Here is a 23,750-nt window from a genome sequence, read left to right as displayed (position 1 = left end):
ATGTTATTATTTTTATATTCCTATTTCTTTTGAAATAATATATATATATATATATATATATATATATATATATATTTGGATTTATCTTTATTTTTGTAAATGTTAAGAGAAAAAAAAAAAATGTTCCCATATAACCAGCCTCCATTTATTTATATTTTCCTTTTGTGTTCACCATTGTTATTACATACATGTATAAAATTTTTATTAATACTTTATTACATAGAAATTCTTAAATATTACTTGAATATGTGAAAAGGCATACAATTTTTGTGTATACGTATGTGTATGTATTTGTATGCTTTATACAACTTTGTTTAAATAAAAAGCTCACTTATTATAACAACATATATAATATATATATATAAGTTTTCTTTTGACTGTTTTTATTTTTTTTTAAAATAATATATATATTTTATTTTTCTCAATAAAAATTCATTTTATGGACATAAACATATATAAGTATACATACATATATATATATATATATTATATATATATTATATTATTAAAAAATACATAATTTTTTTGTTCCATTTATAATTTATAATTATTAAAATGCATTTTTTACATATATAAATATAAATGTATTTATATATATTTTAAATTAAAAAATAAAAAGCACATTTTTTTTTCTTTAAGATATTTGTATATAAATATTATATATATATATATATAATATATATTTATATATACATTTTTTTTTAATTTTTTTTTTTTTTTTTTTTTTTTTTTTGAATTATTATATTTTATATTAAAATAAATTATTCATATATATATTAAAATTTTTTCACATTATATATTTATATGTATAATTATTTATTTGTTTATTTGTTTATTTGTTTACTTATTTTATTTTATTATTTTATTTTTTATTTGGAGGAAAAAAAATTAGAGCCTTAAGTGGTGTGCTATAAAAATAGGGTATATATTTTTAACTTGAGGCTCTTTGTTATTACTAAGAGATATATATAAAAAGAAAAAAATATATTATATATATATATTATATTATATATGTATAATAATATTCAACATAAAATAAATATTATATAATTCTTCTTTATGTTTATATATGTTTCAAAATTAATGTATTATGATAATAATATTTATTATCTAAGGAATAAAAAGAAGAAACTATTTTTATAAGCACTTTAAAAAGATATCTCTATATATAATTACATATATATAATACATACATACATATATATTATATAATATATATAAATAATATGTATATTGTATTATATTATATATATATATATTTATAAATTGATTCAATTCTAAATTTTTTTTCTTACATATATTTTAATAAAAAATTTCAACACAACATTTATATATATATAAATGCTTCATTAATATATATTATATATATATATAATATATTTTATGTATGTAAAATTTTTTAAAAAATAAATTTTAAAATATTTTTATATTCATATCCCACATTTATTTATAATATAATATTATATATATATATATATAAATATATGCATATATGTATATATAAAATTAAGATTACGTTTATTTTTTTTATATAAATTTCAAATTTAATTATAATCAAAAAGGGAAAAAAAAAAAAAAAAAAATTATTTGTAAATTTTATTTTGTGATGACTTATAACTTCGTTTTTGTTTATAAATAAATATATTTTGTTAAATATAAAAATCGAAATAATTTTTGTTCATTCCTATAAAAAAAAAAATAAATAAATAAAATAATAATAAGAAAAAAAAAAAAAAGAAAGTAGCAAAATATATAAAATTAATTAAGGTAAGGATAAGAATAAGAAGAATGGAAATAAAAAATAAATAAAATAAAAATAAGAAAATATAAAGGAAGAAAAAAAAAAAAAATATATGTATATATATATATATATATATAATTATTTATAAACATTTCATATTTATATATAATAATTTATATTTTCCATATTATTTTATTATATGTAATATTATTTATATATATATGTAAATTTAAAATCAATAAAAATAAAAAGAATTATATATTTATATATATATATATTTTTACAATTTTAATAGGATTTATTAAGAAATTAATTTTAATTTTTATTTTTATTTAAGAAGTAGAAAATTTGATTATATATAGATAAGGAAAAAAATGGATGCTGTTCAAAAGAGAGTATTGAAAAGTAACCCAAGCGATTTAGAAAAAGAAATAGCACAATGTTTGTTAGACATTGAATTATCTAGTTCTTCGGATATAAAAACAGATGCTAAAGAAATAAAATTATTATCATGTGATTTAATAGAAGTAGAAAAATTAAAAAAGAAAACCATTTTAATTTATATTCCTTACAAAATTTATACAACCTATGTAAGAAAAATCCAAAGAAAATTAATTAATGAATTAGAAAAAAAAACGAAAAAATATGTTGTGTTAGTTGCAAAAAGAACAATATTAAAAGGAAAACAAAAAAATAAATCTTTCAAAATTATCCCAAGATCAAGAACTTTAACCAGTGTATATGATTCAATCCTTGAAGATATTGTATCACCAAGTGAAATTATTGGAAAGAGGTAATAACAAAAATAAAAAAAATAAAGAAAAAAATAATAATAAATTAATAGAGCATATTTTTATGTGCATTTATACTTGTACATATATATGTTTTTATGGTATTATTATAATTTTATATGTTAATCAATATATATATATATATATATATATATTAATTATTTTTTCCTTTTAATATATATATATGAAAAATATATATGTGTCTATAAATATATATATATATATTTATTTATGTATATGTGTTTTCCTTATTTGTTTTATTTTTTGTAGAATTAGCATGAAAGCAGACGGCAAAAGAGTTTTTAAAATTATGTTAGATTCTAAAGAAAGACAAAGAGATAACATTGAAGAGAAACTTATTAGCTTTGCTGCTGTTTATAAAAAAATTACTAGGAGAGATGCCGTTTTCTCCTTACCACCAACAAATGAAAAATAAATTTCTTTTTAACATTTTTTATTTTTAAAATTATAGGCATGAAATTCATTTATATTTTAGAGCTCTTTATCTTTTTAAAATAATATATATATATATATATATTTATATATTTATATATTTATATATTTATTTATTTTTATATATATATATATATTTATATTTATATTCATTTATTTATTTATCATTATTATCATTATTTTTTTTTTTTTTTTTTTTTTTTTTTATTTTATAAGAGTAACCCTGAAAACCAAAATTAGAAAAAAAAAAATAAATTAAAATTTATAGCATAAAAAATGAAATGTAATAATGTATATCTTCAATAATATATACAAAGAAAAGGTGTATTTATTTAATGTTGTTTATTTATAAAAATATATTTTTTTAAATAATCAATAATGTGTCTTAATATATTGTGTAAAAGTATATACACTGTAGTGAGGAACAAAAATATAAATGTAAATGTAAATATAAATATGGATATATATTTACATATATATGAACAAAAAAAAAAAAAAAAATTGGAAGATGAATAAATTATTGATCTAATATGATATGTGAACATGTGAAAATGTGAACATATGATATTAATCCAAGGGTGGCCAAATATTATTAAAAAAATCATTTTGATTTTTATTAAATTTTTTTACAATCAACGATAAAAATTCGTTCTTAAGAAAGTCTCTATCCTCCTTCCACTTGGCTATTAAGGAAGATCTAAAAGGAAAAATAAAAATAAAATAATATAACATGACATGAAAGGAATAATATATATATATATATATATATATATATATATATATATATATATTTATTTATTTATTTATTTATTTATGCATGTATATGTTTTCATTTTAGTACCTATTATTTATTTGGGCGTTTTTTAAGGCTTCAATAAAGTTTTTAATATTTTCTTGCGCCGAATTAATTACATCGTAGGTCGTATGTGAATAATACATTTGAAATTTTGTCATTTTTAAAAACATGGATCCATCTAATAAAAATAATGCAAAATAATTATAAAAAAGCAAATCTTTTTCATTTAATTCTTTATATGTTATGGATAAGTAATGAGATGAAGGTAGATATAATGGTTTTACATACACTATAATTTTATCATTATCTTTATCATATTTTGCTGGAGGGATTTTTTCATATTCATTTATAAAGATACAAACATTTGTGATATTTCCTAATTCTGCATCGTCTATTTTCAAGCAGTCAAACATAACATAGGAGTTTCTATTTTTCGTAATGTAGTTGTACAGGATGTATTTAGGATAAGGTCTAAACGGGGAAAAAATATGTACATAAATATAAATGTGTATATAAAAGGACATGTGAATATAACTATATATAAATATAAATATATATATATATATATATATATATATATATATATAGATATAATCATATGTTTATATATATGTCTACAAAAAAGATACAAAATGTGTTTCAAACTTTTACCTGTTTTGATATAATACAGAGCTTGAATTTATATATATGGGCATATTCATATTTTGTGTTATATATGCTTTTTTACTATTATATGTAATATTTTGATTTCTTGTATATTGATTATGAACAAGATCTGAACGGATTGCCAGATGATCAATAAATCCTTGTATGACTGCATAATGAATAATATTTTTGGAGATATCGGAAATATTTTCTTGTAACATATCTAAAGAAATATTTGTATTTAATTTATAATTTATAATTTTTATTAGATGATTTGATAATTTTAACAATTCATTCATTTTTTTTTTATCAAGATGCATAATTTGACATGTTTCATTTCTATCTTTTGAAAAATAAAATTTTGTACAAATATTTAAATAAAAAAGTATATCATTATCAAATTGTTCTTTAAAATTTTCTAGCACATCAACATTGATGTTATTTTTGATATGATGTATATGTTCTTCAGACATATCATTATTTGAACTTGACAAAGTATTATTATCATCATCATCATCATCATCACTAGATGTATATGTATGTTTTTGCTTTTTTTTGTTTACTAAAAATAAGTTTATCAAGTTGTTATGATTTTTTGGTTTGTTTTCTTCTTTATTCTGATGAATTGTCATATTTACATTTTTATCTTTCTTTGTTGTTTTTTTTTTTTTATATTTCATTTTAAGTTTATAATCATATGAAAAAATGGATTCAAGGTATAAACAGGATACTAATAATGCTGCTAGAGGTATGGTATTAAGTTGTTTCATAGCTAATGATTTTAAACAGACATCTGTTAATATTTTAGCATATCTAGTACTTATTGGTAATAATAATATAAAACTTCCTGTTAATGTAATTCCTCCTTTTTTATTATATGGATTAAATTTTTTGATGTGATTTTCTATACTACTTTTTAAACATCTTTTTTGATCAATTTGTTTAAAAAGGAATTCAATATCTTTATATACAAAATGAATACAATTAAGATATATTAATCTTTTTTTTGCTTCAATAAATTTGGATTTATCCGGTTTATTAATAAAAGGGAAGTTCTCAACATTTTTTATATTAAAACTTAATAAATATAATATTAAAGAATCTAGAGGATAATTTAATATTGGATAATCATTATCATTTTTAAAAAAATAGTTATAATAATTTGATGAATATAATTTATACACATGTCCTTTTTCATTTTCCATTTTTTTTTTATTCTTTTTATTTTTTTTTAATAAATATAAAATTCTACCAGCTCTACCTTTTCTTTGTATAGCTGAGCATTTACTGATATTGTCAATAATATAATAAGAATAATCATTCAAATTAGAATATATTTTTCTTTTTTCTTTACCACAATCAATTACGTAGCGTATATTTGGTAATGTAAGTGATGTCTCAGCAATATTTGTACTTAAAATACATACACGTTCATTTTCTTTCGGGTTATGAAATAATTCCATTTGATCTTTCATGGGTAATTTTGAATAAAGTTTAAAAACTTTTAGGGTACCTGAACCATCGCTTCCTTTCCATATGCTTGATTTTTTTTTTGTATTATTATTTAATTCGTACGTATTTATATTACTCTTTTTTGGTTCATCATCCATATGGTCGTCATCATGTAGTTCTTTATCGTATACATCATTATCGCTTTCTTTTATATCGCTTTCTTTTATATCGCTTTCTTTTACATCGCTTTCTTTTACATCGCTTTCTTCTATATCGCTTTCTTCTATATTGCTTTCATCTATATTGCTTTCTTCTATATTGCTTTCCTTTATATAATCACTTTCCTTTATATCGCCTTCCTTTATATAATCACTTTCCTTTATATCACTTTCCTTTATATCACTTTCCACACTATTCTCTTCCTCCGACACGTCAAACAAAATTTTTTTCTCTTCATTTTCATCAGTTTCTCTAAAAAACAAACTGACCTTTTCATCCTTATTTTGCTCTCCTTCACTTAAATCAAATATGTCAAAATTGACTTCATCCATAATTTTATTTTCTCCTTGTTGGTTGAATTCCGAATTAGTTATTTTTAAATTTGATAACATATTATAGAGACGATATATTTCTTCTTGGCTTGTTAAGAAAACTAAAATACTTCCCTGTGGAAGTTTTTTATGTATCTGAATAATTTTTCTTTTTGCTTCTTCAACATAATCCTTAGGTGTATAGGAAAGGAAATGATCTATAACTTGTACCTTTTGTGTTGGAATATTGACAGTAGTAAAATTTTGGAAAATTTTATTTTGAAAAAGATTATTATCATTAATAGTTGCAGACATTATTATAATTTTGATAGGAATAATATCTGATTTAAAATTATAATAATTATCGTTTCTAATTTTAGAAATTATTGACAAAATTCCTATAATTATATCCATATTTATACTTCTTTCATGTGCTTCATCAAGAATAATAACACTATATTTTGATAAAATAAAATCACTCATAATTTCTTTCAATAAAATTCCTTCTGTCATAACTTTAATTTTACTATGTTTTAAAAAATACGATTTTTCAAACCTAATTTGATAACCACATATTTCTTCATTTAGTTCATCGTTTAATCTATTACAAATACTTTTTACAGCTATTTTTCTTGGTTGAGTAATACCAATAAAATAATCATTTGATGTAAAACCATATTCATATAAAAATTGAGGTACTTGGGTTGATTTCCCACAACCAGTATCTCCATTAACAAAAACTACATCATAATTTAAGACAGCTTCTATAAGTTCTTGTTCATAATCTAATACTGGAAGAGATGCCCTAACTTTATCAATATGTTCTTTGCGGTTCACCTGTACATTTTTATAGCACACTTTTCTTTTATCCTTATTATAAGCATTATTATATGAATTATTATTATTATTGTTGTTGTTATTATTTATACCATTTATATCATTTATACCATTTATATGATTTATACCATTTATACCATTTATGTCATTTTTTTTTTCCTTTGTACTGTTGTGATATGAGGAAATATTCTCATGATCCATGTCACTGTCATCGTAAGAACCATGAGGCTCCATTTTGTTATAGTCCTCATCACTAGATTCAGATTTTATAATAATATTACATTGATCCGTATACGTTTCATTGATACTATTTGTTTCTATATAACTTTCTGACTCTTCTTTAAGACTATTAATTTTATTTTTTTTTTTTTTTACATCACCATCTACTTCTTTACTTTTAATACTTTCGGTTAGTTGTACATTTTTTTCTTCCTTTAGGTATTCCATTTTGTCAAGAAATCGTTTCCTTTTTTTCTCTATCTTCTTTTTGATTATGTTTAAATAATGTGGTAATTCAATATTTAATTCTTCGTATGTTTTTAGAAGTTTATCTAAATGTTCTGTATTTTTTGGTACCGCTTTTATATCAAATGGTATCATTAAATTTTTTTGTTCTGTATTATTTAATTTGAATTCTTGTATTTTCTTGAATAGCTTTTTTTTTTCAATTTCCTTCTCATGTTTATTTTTATTTTTTAATTTTTTGATGAGTTTTTTTTTTGATATATTTTCTAGGGCACAGTACAAATCACTTTTGCCGTTTTGTTCTTCATGTGACGATTCAGAAGAATTGTCTGCTGTGTTCTTGTTTATATTTTTAATTTTGTTTTTTTTCTTCTTTTTATTATTACTATTATTATATATATCATTTGTATTATTTATATTATCACTATTCATAATATTTAGGTCATTATTTTTTACATTTATATCATTATTGTTTAAATTTACATCATTATTTTTGTTTCCAATAGCTTCATTTTCTATATAATTATTTTTAATATTATTTTTGTTCTGTTCCTTTTTTTGATCTACTAATTTATTAAATACGGACGAACTAGCAATATTATTCTTCAAATAACTTAGCGATCCTGATTGTGTTTTTGTAATTAGTTTCTGAACTTTTTTGAGTTGTTTTTCTTTTTTTCTTTGTATTCTTTTTTGATATTCTAATTTCTTTTTTTCTTTATTACTTAATTTGTTAGGTTCATTAAAAGAGACTGGTGTTGAAGAACTTGAACCGTCATTTGCTTGGACCATTTCTTTTTTTTCTTCGTCATCTTTAATAAAAGTCGTATTAATATCATCTATCAATATTGCATTTCCTTTTGTCATCGTGTATAAATATTATTTATATGATGTTATAATTTTTACTTTATTTATATAGAAAAAGAAAGTTTAGGGAAAAACATGGTTTTTTTTGTGTTTAAATAATGAAACTATGATATGAAATAATATAGGGAAAAAATAAAATAAAAAATAAAATATAAAAATTAAAAATTAAAAAGAATAAACAAATAAATAATATTTTATATATTTATTATATATTATTTAAATATTGTTTTATTCTCATATATAGAAGATTTAAAATTCCTATAAATATTAAAAGAATCAAAGAAATTTAAAGTAATACTTAAAAAATATATATATATATATATATCATAATAATATATTTTTCATATATTCTTTTTCTTTCTTTTTTTTTTTTTTTTTTTTTTTTTTTTTGAATAATTATTTATATTTAATATAAGAAAAATAAAACATTTTTTATCATGTGAAACAACAGTATCTTTTGAATGATTATTATAGTGTTGTATAAATATATGTAAATATATAAAGAGCACATATATAAATAAAATATATATATATAATAAATCCCCCAAAGAATAATTTTTTTTTTTTTTTAATATGGCTATATATATATAATATAATATATATATATATATATATAATATATATATGCATATATATATATTTCAATTTTGTAAGATATAAAATTTTACTTTAAATATTTATAAATTACTATTCAAAATTATACTTTTTAATAATTTTTATATTTTAATATTTAATTTAAAATCTTCCTTTTTTATTTGTTTCTTTTTAAATAAAATAAAAGGAGAGGTAGAAAATTGTAAAATATGGAATAGTATATATATATATTAATATGTATGCATGATTTTAATTTTTTTTGTTTTGAATATATATTATATATATATATATATATATATATATATATATATTTATTTATTTATTTATGTATATATTATAAATTTAAAAATTATTATTATATGATTCTTGTTTGTTTTTATTCTCTTGAAGTGATTGTATATATAAGAAGGTAATTTTTTTTTTTTTTTTTTTTTTTTTTTTTTTTATTTTTATAATTTTTATTTAAAATAAAGATCATTTTGAAATGGGAGAAAATAACGACAACATAAATATTATAAATAATGTAAATAATAATTATAATATTAATAGTGATAATGTAGGAGGTGATAGCAGTAATAAAGTGAGACTAATAAAATATGAAGAGAGTACAAACAAAGAGTTCATTTTGAAATATTTAGTTAACATAAAGAATGATTATATAGAAAAACAAATGAGAGCTTTATATGAATGCAGAGAAGTTTATAAGGATGATATCGATGAAGTAATAAATATACTTACATATGCTTTAAAAAATAATGATAGTGTTTTATTAAGACATGAAATAGCTTATGTGATAGGACAAATAAGTAATGAAAAATGTAATAATATATTAATTAATTTATTAAGTGATGAAAATGAAAATATAATGGTTCGACATGAAGCTGCAGAAGGTTTGGCGGCTATTGGTAGCGAATCTAATATCCCTGTAATAAAAAAATATTTGAATGATTCAAGTGTCGAAGTAAGAGAAACATGTGAACTAGCCTTAAGTTCCTTGATAGAAAAAAATAAATATGCAGCATGTTCGTGTATTAATAAAACAGTGCCATATAAAAATAATGTCTTAAATAATGATAATCCCAAAAGGGATAGTAATAACAATAGTAATAATAATAATAATAACAATATTAATAATAATAATAGTAATAGTCATAGTAATAGCTTTAGTAATAGTCAAGATGATGCTGATGATGATGTATACTTCCATTCAAAAAAGAAATTTAATACTATAGATCCAGTAGTTTGTATATCAGATAGTAATAATAAAAAACATGTTAATGATTTAATAAGAGATTTAAATAATGAAGCGTTAGCTCTAAAAAATAGATATGAAGCTTTATTTTTATTAAGAGATATGGAAACAGATACATCATTGAATGCCTTAGGGGAAGCCCTAGTAAAGGATAAATCATCTGCAATTTTTAGACATGAATTAGCTTTTGTATTAGGTCAGGTATTACATTTAAATTCATTAAAATATTTATTATCATCATTAACAAATGTGAGTGAGCATGAAATGGTAAGACATGAAGTTGCCTTAGCTTTAGGTTCCTTAGGAAGTCTTAATTTAAATTCAGATGAATATAAAATTATACAAGAACAAATTATAGACACCTTGAAAAAATACTCAAAGGATGAATGTGTAGTGGTTGCTGAAAGTTGCTTAGTGGGCTTGGATTACATATCAGAAAATTTAAATATATCTATAGAGGTTCACTAGATACAAAATAAAAAAAAAAAAAACAATATATATTAATGTTATGTAAAGTGTTATATATTATACAATATATATTTATTCATTTTTTATTGTAAAATTTGTTATTATTAATATGATAATTTTTATATTTTCATAATTTTAAATTTAAAATTTTTTACATAATTATTTTTAATTTTTTAATTATATTATATATATATATATATATGTATATATTTTTTTTTTTTTTTTTTTTTTTTTTTTTGTTTATATATCGGCTGAATTTTATATTGTTATATAATAAAACGATTTGTTTTACTTATTAATGATAAAAAGATAAAAATAAAAAGATGTTGAGGTGAGGTTTCAATATATTTCTATTTGCATATGAATATATAATATATATATATATTTATTTATTTATGTAAGAAAGGAAAAGAAATAAATATTTTTGTTTTTCAATCAAAAATAAATACACAATTATTCCAGCTATGTTATTTTATATACTTTTTTGAAAAGGCGAAAAAGTAATGAATAAAACGTGCATATTAACTTTATAATATATATCATTATATTTACTATATCTTTTATTATATAATATAATAAAATGAACTAACCTTATTATAAACGACACATAAGGAAAAAAATATATATATATATATATATATATATATATATATAGAAAATATTTCTGCTATTTTATATTATGATTGATCTTTGATTTCTTCATTTTAAAATAAAATGTGTTTACAAAATATAGCATATGGATCTTTGTATGTATATTAAAAATTTTGTTTGATGTTTTGTAAATATAAAAATATATGTATATATATATATATTTATATACTTAAATGATATTGTATTTCATATTGTACTAAAAAAAAAAAAAAGGAAAGAAAAGAAAAGAAAGGCCTGTCGTTATTTTACGGTAAAAAAATGAATTCCTTAATTAAATATATATATGTATAATATATATTATATATATTATTTTTTTTTTTTGCATTATAAAATCTGATCAGATTTGATTAATATATTTTAAAGAGGATAATATAAAAATATATATATATATATATAATATATATGTGCTGAAATATATAAGCTTTTAATTATATGTTTTATAATATGTACATATTTGAGTTATAACATATTTATGAAGGCCCCGCATAATTTTTTTTGTTTTATATTTTGAATAAATTAGATGATACCAAAGGATAAGACTGAAAATAAATATATAAATAAATATATAAATAAATATATAAATAAATATATAAATAAATATATAAATAAATAAATATATAAAATATATATATGTGAGTACATTTATAAATGTTCATCTTAATATATTTTTGTTATATCTATAATATATCAAATCAGTGTATATATATAATATAAGCTTTTTTATATTTTTGGTAATATTTCATATGAACACTATTTATATATTTAGATTAATATGTCTTTGAGTTATATTCGATAATATAATTTTATTAATCATTTTTTTTTTTTTTTTTTTTATAAGTATTTCAATAAATTTATCTCATATATATATAAAAAATAATGCAACTGGAAATATTATATATATAAATATATTATAATAATAATAATATATGTCCATGTAATTCATTATTATTTATTTTTAGTTTCATTTTTTAATATATAGAAAAAAAAAGAAAATGAAATTTGAAAAAAACATATTTTGATACAATAATATATTAATATAATAATATATTAAAAATAAAAAATAAAAAAATCATAAAAAAGAAAATTAATTTATTTGATTCGATTTGATATAAATTTGATAGTATTTTGTTTTATTTTATTTTTTTTTTATTTTATTTTTTTTTATTTTATTTTATATTTTACTTTATTTTTTTTATACCTATAAAAAAGAAGTAATATATACATACATATATATATTCATAATAATCTTTATACATTTAATTATTTTAATTTTATATTATCACATTGTGATTATATAATCATAAATGTTGTAGTTTTTTTTTTTTTTTTTTATATATATATATATATATATATATATATATATATAAAGGTCCTATTTTATAATTATTTATGATTAAGAGTATCTTAATATATGCCTGAAAAAAGTACTATATGAAAATAAATACAAAATTATTATATAATTCGCATAAGATTAATAAGGTGTTATATATATATATATATTAGACAATAAGTAGATATACATATTATATATATATATATATATATATATACCTTTATATATGTATATATTTTTTATACACATATATTTTGATACGTATGTGTTTCTTTCATTAAATGAATTATAAATTAAAAGAAAACGTACCGCCTAATGAAGATGTGGATATATATGAAAAGTTAAAAACTTGTGTTATAAATAGAAATGTGGAAGACTTCTATGAAGAATGTGTAAGTACCTTTTTGGAAAAAGTAAAAAATATAGGAGATACTAATCATATAATATGTCATGATAATTATTCTGACATTATAAATTTTTTTTATTTAAACTTATTTGTTGACAATTCAGAGTTTGTACGTGTTGTAGCAGTATCACAAGATAATAATGAAAATGCTAAGATTTGTAAAAGATATATACATGATAAGAATGAAAAGGATGTTACCGAAAAGAGTGAATTATTACAAGAATTAGGGTTGTATTTAAAAAACATTAAATTAAAATATTCCGAAAAATTAAAGAAGATAAAAAATGTGATTATCGATAATATTAGTACTTGCCAAAAATGTATTATGATATATTATTTTTTACAGAAAAAATTGGTTGAAAAAATATCGTCTAATATAAATAAGAAAGATGATAATGTTACGAATATAATAAAAAAGGAAATATTTGAATTTAATTTTTACCGTATAATTAATAAAATAACATGTCCTATAGGTTACAACAACGTTGATTCTGTTATATTAGAGTTAATGTTAAATGGTTCCAAAATATTTCAGATGGATTTAAATTATATATTAGAATATAATAAAATAAATAAAGTAAATTTAAAAATATTTAAAGAAAAATTTATTAATTATGATAATGATGAAATATATAGAATCATAAAAGAATATGTTGATTATGATTCTTTAATTTTTTTCTGTAATCTTTTATTTAAAGAATTTAAAAGAATGAAAAATTTATTATTACAAAATGATAACTATAATAATGGAAATGATACAAGTATAATAAATGAAAATATTAGTAATAATAATAATAATAATAATAATAATAATAATGATCCATTATGTAATGATAATACATTATATAATTACAATATACAATGTTTATTACCATATATTTATATACACATTTTTATTCTTTTAAAACACAAACAAGTTGAAGAAACTGTTAGAAGGGTTTTAAAAGAAAGAATAATTTTATATTCTTTAATGATTAATTCTTTAAGATATTCTGATAATTTTATACAATTAATTATATTTAAAATCATAAATAATATTTTTATAAATGAAGAAGAATTTTTAAAAGATTCAAATAAAAAATTAATATCATCTATTTTTTCCTATTGGATCAAATTATCCGATGGGTGTATCGTCAAAATGATAAATGCAAGTATAACCGATGAATCCTCAACTAGCCATAATAATTTAAGTCGTAGTAGTAGTAATAATACAAAACATAATAGTAACAAATTATATAATAATAGTTGTATAAAAAAAACAAAAACTGATGATGAAAATTTTTTAAAAAATAATTTTACAGATTATGATATATATAAATACATGCAAAGCTTAATTTGCGGTCTTTATTTATTAACTTTAATAAGAAAAAAAAAAAATAATGATCATCATTATAATAATAAAAGTGATAACACGAATCAATTTTCTTCTTTAAAAGAATACAATATAGATATGTTATCCTTAAATCACTTTTTTATTAATATGGATAATTATATATATCTTATAGGATTTATGTTTTCTGAGAACAAGGATACAATAAATAATCTATTTAATTTAATTTTCAAATTATTATATTTTATTAAATATTTAAAATCGTATATTATTCAAAATAGAAACTTAAAAAATAAATATTTCGAAGATACATGTATATATTCATCAATAAATATATTATATAATATCTTAGAAGTAACCAAGAAATTTTTTATAAGTTATTTTCGTATAGATGAATATACAAAAAATTTGTATAAAAATTATTTTAGAGACAGGCCATTGACTTTTGAGAACATGGCCTTTTATGTAATCCCCTTGTTTATAAACCATGAGGATTATTATATACGTATATATTCAATTAAGGTAAACTAAAAAAAATGAACAAATATGTGTGTATATATGTATATGTGTATATATGTATATGTGTATATATGTATATGTGTATATATGTATATGTGTATATATGTATATGTGTATATATGTATATGTGTATATATGTATATGTGTATATATGTATATGTGTATATATGTATATGTGTATATATGTATATGTGTATATGTATATATATATATATATATATATATATATATATATATATATATATATTTTTTTTTTTTTTTTTTTTTTTTTTTTTTTTTTTTTTTCTCTTAGATTTTGATAATCCTCCTGTCCGATACAAACATTCGGGATTCTCTTGATAAAAAAAACCTTTTCAGGATCTTCGATTTATTAATAAATATAGAAGGATATAAAAGTTTATCACAAGATGAAGAAGAGGAAGAGAAAAAAAATATCAACCAACTTCTTCTGCTATTATTTAAATGCAATATTAATGATAATAAGTTATCATCTAATATAACAAATTTAATATTTAGTGAAAAACAAAAAATATTTATTAAATATATTTTACGTCTATGTAAAGATGAGGAGTATTCAATAATACATATGAAGAATTTTTTTGATTATTTTTTTGTTTTATTAGTAAAATTAATTAATATAATAATACGAAGAGCACAATGTAGTTTAAATATAGAAAAGTATAAAGATTTCTTTATGAATATATATGAAGTTGTTGAAATATTTATGAAGGAATTAAAAAAAGAAAAACTAAAAAAACACAAATTATTATTTTTATCCTCAGGAATATATCTATGTCATTTAATAACGAATAGTATATATAAAGGTAAAATTCATTCATCCGTTCCTTATTTAAATGTTGTAATAAGTTTAATTAAAAATATAGAACACCATTTAAATTTTATACAGGATGATTTAATTTATATTAATAAAATATCTAAGGATATAATATCAGATAAAAAATTATCCATTCATTCTGAGGACGAAGATAATAAAGATGACGATTCAAAAAGTGTAAAGGATTTACACGTCTTGTATTTTTATAATAACGTATATAGTGAAGAATTGGGCAAAAATGTGGGTAATAATAATAATATGGCTAATAACAATAATAATGATAATAATGATAATAATATTAATAATAATAATAATAACAATAATGGAGAAAATATTGAGCATAAATGTGTTAAGAGTACCTATAAAGAAAATAAAAATAATGATATTAATTGTAAGAATAAACAGACTAATGATAAAAACCTCAAATCTAACCCGTCGGATAACAAAGGAACGAATAATTCAGAAATAGTAAAAAAATTAAATAAATATGATAAGTTTATGAAAATGTGTCTTTTACAAAATAAGAATAATGATGAAATTATTTATAATTATATAAATTGCCTTTTTTATTTGTGTGTCAGTAATATGAATAAAAGAACAAGGAAAAATGTGATTAAATCGTATGATTTGGTTGTTAAATATATTTTGAAAGATGAATATAAGTTGCATCGAGTAAAAAAGAAAAGTTTACTTTTTTCCATGCCAATTTATATTATTAGAGATGTTGAAAATGAGGGGAAAAGGTACAATTTAATAATTGACAAATATGATTATATATTAAGAAGTTATATAATTGATTTTTTTAAATGCAAAAAATACTTACCTTGTTTACTTTTATCATGTTTAAGTTTTACAAATACTATGATATTATTTTTAAAAAAGAAAAACTTTATAAATAGTACAACAAACAATAATATCACGGAGAAGGAAGATATGTTAGATTGTTTCATGTTAGTAAATTCCAAAACTTGGTTTTATTTTAACGTGTTGGTTGAATGTATATGTGACTATTTTATGACGTCCCAAAGCAAAATGGATGTAAAAAGTCAACAAATAAAAGAACAACAAAATGAACATACACAAAAATGTAATAATAAAAATAAAAATAATAATAATAATAATAATAATGATGACGATGATGTACATAAATTTTCATGGCAAATTATTAATTTAATAATAGACAGCATATGGAAAATACTTATATATATTTTTTATAATATAAAAATCAATATATTCAGTATAAAAGTCAAAACATTCAGTATAAATATCTATGGCAGAGCAGCATTATTAATGTTCTTACAATTTTATGAATCGTGGATTGTATTTATCAAAACCTTTTTGACATCAGAAAAACAAATATTCATATCTAGAAATATATTATTACCTGACTTATTTTATAAAAAGTTTGGTTTTCTATCATCCCAAATATTAAGCTATTTTCATTTTATTGAATCCAATTTTTTTGTGGATAGTCAAAATGAAGTTAATTTAAGATTATTAGAAAAGCAAAAAGATGTCATGAATAATATTTTGGATGTTTTAATATATTTTATAAAGGATAAGGATCCAAAGGGTTATGTGAATGAGTTAAACAGTTTTTCACAATTTAAATTGAGGATAAAGAAATTAACGTTTCCAAAAAAGTTACAAGATGGTTTTTTATCGTGCACATATGACCATCTTTTTAAGAAGGCCAAGGAGTTATTATTACGTGTAGAGAAGTCGAAAACGTTACAAATGGATGAATGTAATGATTAATAATATAAAAAATTTGTGTAAATAATTAAATATATATATATATTTATTTATTTATATATTTATTTATTTATTTGTTTATTCATTAATTTTTACGTTCTTTTAGGCCGCGGTGAAGATCCAAATATCAACTCAAATTCGTTGCAAATGGACAAGGGAGATGATAACGAAAATGTAATTAATATTAATAATTCTGATATAATTGTGGAAAAAGATTCAAAAACCATTATTAGGATCGATTCAAATTCTAAGGATGCAAATGCAGTTGAAAGAGATGATAATAAAGAAGGGAAAAAAGTATTTTCTTTAGAACAAGCTAAAAAAATTATAGAAAAAAATGCAGCTTCAAAAAATACAAAGAGAGCAATAGTATTGAATGAAAATCTTGCAGAAAAGAATAAACAACAAATTTTTAAAGAGATGAAAGAAAAACGAAAAGAAGCAGAAAATATCTTAATGAAATATTTTATTATGATACAAGAATTTTTGAATTGGGATTTTTTTAATTTAGATAATATTGATAAATATAAAAATTCTATTAGCGAAGAATTACCCATACGTTTTGAAAATGAGGAGGAATATCACAAGTAATAAAAAGAAAAGAAAAGGAAGAGAATGAAAAATATATATATATATATATATATATATATATATTTATGTATTTTTTTATATATATATGGATATTTTCCTTTTTTTAGGTTTTTTCGACCCATGGCTTTGGAAGAGTGCAGGTGTAGTATGCTCAATAACATGATGGGAGATATAAACAAATATGTCATAAGTATTGTGGGTAAGAAAAAAATGCCTTATTGGGTAGTATGGCATGTATCATCGAGTAGTGAGAACAAGCGCAATTTGGATAACATAAAACCAATGGATTTAATAGCTTTAATTCCTTATGATGAGGACAGAAACAATAATACACATGCAGATAATAATGATACAAGTATAAAATATGACAAATTAAAAGACATGTTGAAATGTACTAAACATGTTATTGGATTAGTTGATATTGGATCGAATAAATTTGATAATATATTTGATATTAAATTAATTAATGAAGACAATTTACCTTCTAAGGTGAATAATGAGAAAACTCGTTTAAAATTAAATTTTATTACTTGTAATAAATTCCATGCATATGTATTATGTAATCTAATGACAAATATTAGGGAATTTCAAAGTATATATTTGAGTAGAAATTGTCCTCTTTTTAATTTAATATTAAATCCTGTAGGAGAAAATAAAGTAGAAAAAGGTTTATGTAATATGAACATTAATAATAATTATATAAATGATTGTGATAAGGATAAAAATGATAAATTAAAAAAAGAATTAGAGAAATTAACCAGACAGGAGAAACTAATATTAAAAATTTTAAGTAAATATAATTTATTAAATAAATCACAAATCGAAGCTGTGAAATTAATTCTTTTAAATAAAAATAATATATCTTTAATACAAGGGCCCCCAGGTACAGGTAAAACCAAAACAGTTATAGGAATAGTGTCTGTTTTATATGCATTATTATATAAAAAGAATTATGAAAAAGATAAGAAAAAAAAAGATTTGTTATATAATGAACAAATTAATAATACAAAGAAAAAAAAAAAGATTTTGGTTTGTTCTCCATCCAATTCAGCAATTGATGAAATTGCTAAGAGGATATTAAATGAGGGATTACTAAATTTTACTAACTTAATAAATTCTTATGAAAATAAGATAAAAAAGAATAATATCACATCGCAAAAATGTGGTAGTAATAATAAGAAGAAGATATTGTTAGGGGATAATGATTTATATAATTCCTCTGATATCAGTGATTTTCTTGGTGAAGATCAACCTTCCAACTTTTCTAATGATAAGAAAGAAAAATCATCCAAGGGTATGGTATTATTAAAAGGTTTGAAAAATGTAGATAAATTAAATAATAACAATATATCAAGTGAAAAAATGAATCAATTTAAAAAACAAACGATTGCTCCTAAATGTATACGTATTGGATTATCCAAAAGAACCCATGAAGAAATCCAGCGAATTTCATTAGATTATATATTTAACAAGAAGAAAAGTTCTGATGAAAATCTTTATCATGTACATTTTGAAAAGAGGAAAAGTAAATTAACATATTCCATCGAAGCAGTAGATTATACGAAATTAAAAATAAACGAAATGAAAAATGATTTGAGTTTGAATAATTCTGAAAAGTATAGTTTTGATTGTAATGATATTAATGGAAAGTTTATGTTTCAGAAGGTTGAATTTATTGAACGATTTTTTTCTGATGAATATATAAATAATTTGGATAAAAAATATTTAGAAAATTTGTTATATTTATATAATGAATCATCATCACATTATGATTGGAGTATACAAAAATTGATATCAGAAAGAAATTATTTAGACGAATGTATGACAAGATTGATTGAGACAGATGAGCAGATTGGTTCTTTTTATACAAGTAATAATAAAGAAAATATGTTATTTGATAGTGAAATTATATTTAGTACCTTATCTGGTAGTGCTTCCCCTGTTATTGAAAATTTAGAATTTGAATATTTAATTATAGATGAGGCATGTCAGTGTGTAGAATTAAGTTGTTTAATACCATTTAGATTGAAAGTAAAAAATATTATAATGGTAGGAGATCCAAAACAATTACCAGCTACAACCTTTTCATCAGATTGTAGAAAGTATGGTTATAGTCGTTCCTTATTTGAGCGTTTATTATTATGTAATGTTTCTAGTGTTTTATTAAATATTCAATATCGTATGAGACCAGAAATTTGTTATTTCCCAAATAATTATTTTTATAATGGTTTAATTAAGAATGCTGATATATTATCGAATAAACCATTTTTTTATTATTTTCAAGATTTGGATTTTTTTGGATGTTATAAATTTATTAATATAGATGGAATAGAATCTATGACATATAATAAATCTTATATAAATTATGTTGAAGCTTATTTTATATATAAATTAGTGTTATATATAAAAAATATTATTTCGAAACATCAAGATCATACCAAATCGGTTCCTAATTTATATAAATTACCTGTACATTTTAGTTTGAAAGATATTGGTATTATTTGCCCATATCAATCGCAAGTACATTTAATAAGAAATATGTTCGAAGAATCTTTTGAAGATAAAATCCCATTCCCCGAAGTATCAACAGTTGATGCATTTCAGGGACGTGAGAAGCACATCATAATATTTTCTTGTGTAAGATCTAAATTGGAGGTGTTAGAAAATAGTAAGTTATTACATAAAATGGGAACTTATAAAAAAGCGGATGATAAATGGAAAAAAACAAAAGAAAGATATGTCATATATGACAGTGATGATAATGCTGAATATAGTATGAACGAAAATGAAGATAATAGTGATAATGATGATGATAATGATGATGATAATGATAATGATGATGATAATAATAAAGAGTGGAAATACGATTACAATGATGGGGTACATACCAAAAAATGGATATCTTCTAAAATGCCTAATATAAAAAATGAGAACGATTTTCGAGCTATACAAAAGTTCGGAAATAATATTGGTTTTTTAAAAGATGAAAGAAGATTAAATGTTGCTTTGACAAGAGCTAAGGATTATTTATGGATAATAGGAAATCGTAAAAATTTAGAAATGAATGAAACATGGGATTGTTTAATTCAGAATGCTATCATAAGAAAATGTTATTTAGATTTAAAAATTAATTTTGAAAACAGTACCACAGAAAATATCATAAAAGAGAAAGTCAATGATTTTTTTATACATTTGGAAAACGACATAAATGAAAAAAAATATGAATCCTCAGAAATGAGTAGTAATTTATCTTCTAATTCGTGTATAATAAAAGAAGAACACGATGAAGAAGAAAATTATGACGAAATTATAGTAGATGACGACAAATTATTTAAAAATAAAAATAAATTTAGATTAAATAAAAATAAGTATAAGCAAAATACAATTTGGAATAATTCAGGGGACAACGAATTTAGTTTTAGTCGAGCTTATACAGGAAATAGTTACTGGTCTAATTATAGTAATAAAGAAAGGGAAAAAAATAAAAATTATGATAAAAAGGGTAAAAGGAAAATAAATGACTCCTTACTTGACGATGATTTGTTAACAAAAAGAAGAAAATATGACCCATATGATAATTCAAATGTGTGAAAATAAAAATATGCATATATAATATATAATATGCCATTTTTAATATATATATATATATATATATATATATATATATATATATATATATATATGTATGTATGTATATATATTTTTCCTTTTTTTTTTTTCTTTTTTTGCTTCTTTTTTTGTTGTGTTTTTAATATATTTCTTCTTTAAAACGAATAAAAAAAGAAAAATAATAATATATAAAAAATATATTTAAACGAATATATACATATATAGGTATAATAAATAAGGTGTCTATATAATATATATATATATATATATATATATATATATTTATATATTTATATATAATGAAAAAATAATTTTATTTTTTATATAATATATATTACCATAATTTAAATAGCTTAATAAAAAAAATAACATAAATGAAAAGGATAAAATGGAAAATATCTGAAGAATATATATATATATATATAAAGAAAAAAAAAATAAAAATAAAAATAAAAAACTGTACATACAAGATGTTACAGATTTGTTATACTTTATTTTAATGAAATGTGCATAATTCAAAATTGATATATATATATATATATATATATATATATGTTATGGTTATTTTCTCATATATATATGACATTTTTCTTTTTGTGTTTTTTTTTTTTTTTTTTATATTTAAAATATCGTTTTACGGTAAACATTTTAACTTACACATTTTAATTAAAAATACCAAGATTGCTAATTATTTATTCCAATATATTTATTTAATTTTTTACATTATATTTGTATAAAAAAAATATGGAGAAAACTCAAGAAAATAGAGTTGTTGAGACTGGACAAAGTTCGACCAAGGACAGTCATTTTTTTTTTGGAGGTATTTAAACCTTAAAAGAACAATAATATAATGCACGCATATATCTATCTATATATATATATATAATAATATGTAAAATGACCATTTACAATTTATTAATTATGTTTTTATATTTATAGAGGGGGTATGTTTGTAAAATGCTAAAAGTATATAATTAAGAAAAAAAAAAAAAAAAAAACTTATTCATATAGAAAGATAAAATGAAACAGCATTATATTTATTGATTAGGGTACCATAGTACGACTTCTAATTATTGTTGTGGATATTATAATGTTGATTAATTTATTAGTAGACGTGAACATAAGCTGTGGTGGATATTTACGTAATAATAAATAAATAAATATATATATATATATATATATATATATATATATATATATATGTATGCATGTATTGATGAATTTATACATTTTTATTTACCTATAGGCCTTTGGGTTATAGGAGCTGTCCTATTAGTAATAAAAAAAATTAGAAAAATATGTATTTAAAAAATGTTAATCTTCTTAATATATATCCAATAAAATTGTATTGTCGAAGAGTTTTTTTTTATTTTCTTTCATTGAAAGAATTCAAAGACATTTAAAGGAAAACAAAGGAGTAATAAAATATTTATTAAAAATGAACATGTTCTGGTTTTATATATATCTTATGATAAGGAATAGTATCATATATATATATATATATATATATATATATATATATATTTTATTTTTTGTGTAGTTTTTCTCTGAGGTTGTTTTAATGCTTATATGTTTTCTATGGACATTTTTTGGGACTATTCAAGTAAATTTTTTGATGATATGTAAAATTATTTGTTTCAATTATACATTCATATTATATCATTAATACTTAATACTTTATGGTTTTTTTTTTTTTTTTTTTTTTTTTTTTTTTGTGTGGGAAGATTAATAAATCTGGTGCTTGCCAGAAAAATGCACCTAACTTATTTTGGACTGTGTTTACATTAGTTACCATAATTTGGTATATAAATAAAAAGAAAGAAGCTTCAT

General features: G+C 19.6%; 5 protein-coding genes across 5 annotated transcripts in view; 4 read left to right on the top strand and 1 right to left on the bottom strand.

The window, feature by feature from the left end:
* Nucleotides 1-2,115: 2,115 nt before the first annotated feature.
* PF3D7_1302800 (40S ribosomal protein S7, putative) lies at nucleotides 2,116-2,968 on the top strand (the record flags this gene model as incomplete). The annotated part of the gene is made up of 2 exons (XM_001349719.1): nucleotides 2,116-2,534; nucleotides 2,803-2,968. 2 exons carry the CDS (start codon nucleotides 2,116-2,118, stop codon nucleotides 2,966-2,968), a joined length of 585 nt encoding a protein of 194 aa, XP_001349755.1.
* A 584-nt stretch (nucleotides 2,969-3,552) lies between these two features.
* Nucleotides 3,553-8,577, bottom strand: PF3D7_1302700 (ATP-dependent RNA helicase DHR1, putative; the record flags this gene model as incomplete). Its single annotated transcript, XM_001349718.1, has 3 exons — nucleotides 3,553-3,682; nucleotides 3,827-4,252; nucleotides 4,433-8,577. The coding sequence occupies 3 exons, from the start codon at nucleotides 8,575-8,577 to the stop codon at nucleotides 3,553-3,555; spliced, it is 4,701 nt and encodes a 1,566-aa protein (XP_001349754.1).
* Nucleotides 8,578-9,655: 1,078 nt separating this feature from the next.
* Nucleotides 9,656-10,891, top strand: PF3D7_1302600 (deoxyhypusine hydroxylase; the record flags this gene model as incomplete). Its single annotated transcript, XM_001349717.1, has 1 exon — nucleotides 9,656-10,891. One exon carries the CDS (start codon nucleotides 9,656-9,658, stop codon nucleotides 10,889-10,891), a length of 1,236 nt encoding a protein of 411 aa, XP_001349753.1.
* A 2,265-nt stretch (nucleotides 10,892-13,156) lies between these two features.
* Nucleotides 13,157-21,902, top strand: PF3D7_1302500 (conserved Plasmodium protein, unknown function; the record flags this gene model as incomplete). Its single annotated transcript, XM_001349716.1, has 4 exons — nucleotides 13,157-15,133; nucleotides 15,423-17,712; nucleotides 17,827-18,307; nucleotides 18,419-21,902. 4 exons carry the CDS (start codon nucleotides 13,157-13,159, stop codon nucleotides 21,900-21,902), a joined length of 8,232 nt encoding a protein of 2,743 aa, XP_001349752.1.
* Nucleotides 21,903-22,664: 762 nt separating this feature from the next.
* Nucleotides 22,665-23,750, top strand: part of PF3D7_1302400 (conserved protein, unknown function) — a gene marked incomplete at both ends in the record, with an annotated part of 1,370 nt that continues 284 nt past the window's right edge. Inside the window, 7 exons of the mRNA XM_024473214.1 lie at nucleotides 22,665-22,740; nucleotides 22,860-22,864; nucleotides 22,969-23,062; nucleotides 23,167-23,195; nucleotides 23,278-23,337; nucleotides 23,461-23,523; nucleotides 23,645-23,721. Of these exons, the coding sequence (XP_024328969.1) occupies nucleotides 22,665-22,740; nucleotides 22,860-22,864; nucleotides 22,969-23,062; nucleotides 23,167-23,195; nucleotides 23,278-23,337; nucleotides 23,461-23,523; nucleotides 23,645-23,721 (404 nt within the window). The remainder of the gene's footprint in view (nucleotides 22,741-22,859; nucleotides 22,865-22,968; nucleotides 23,063-23,166; nucleotides 23,196-23,277; nucleotides 23,338-23,460; nucleotides 23,524-23,644; nucleotides 23,722-23,750) is intronic.

This window comes from Plasmodium falciparum (genome assembly GCF_000002765.6).
Source record: "Plasmodium falciparum 3D7 genome assembly, chromosome: 13".
In the NCBI taxonomy this organism is placed as follows: domain Eukaryota; phylum Apicomplexa; class Aconoidasida; order Haemosporida; family Plasmodiidae; genus Plasmodium; species Plasmodium falciparum.
Note: the sequence above shows the minus strand (reverse complement) of the source record. Positions and strands in the feature narration are given on the sequence as shown.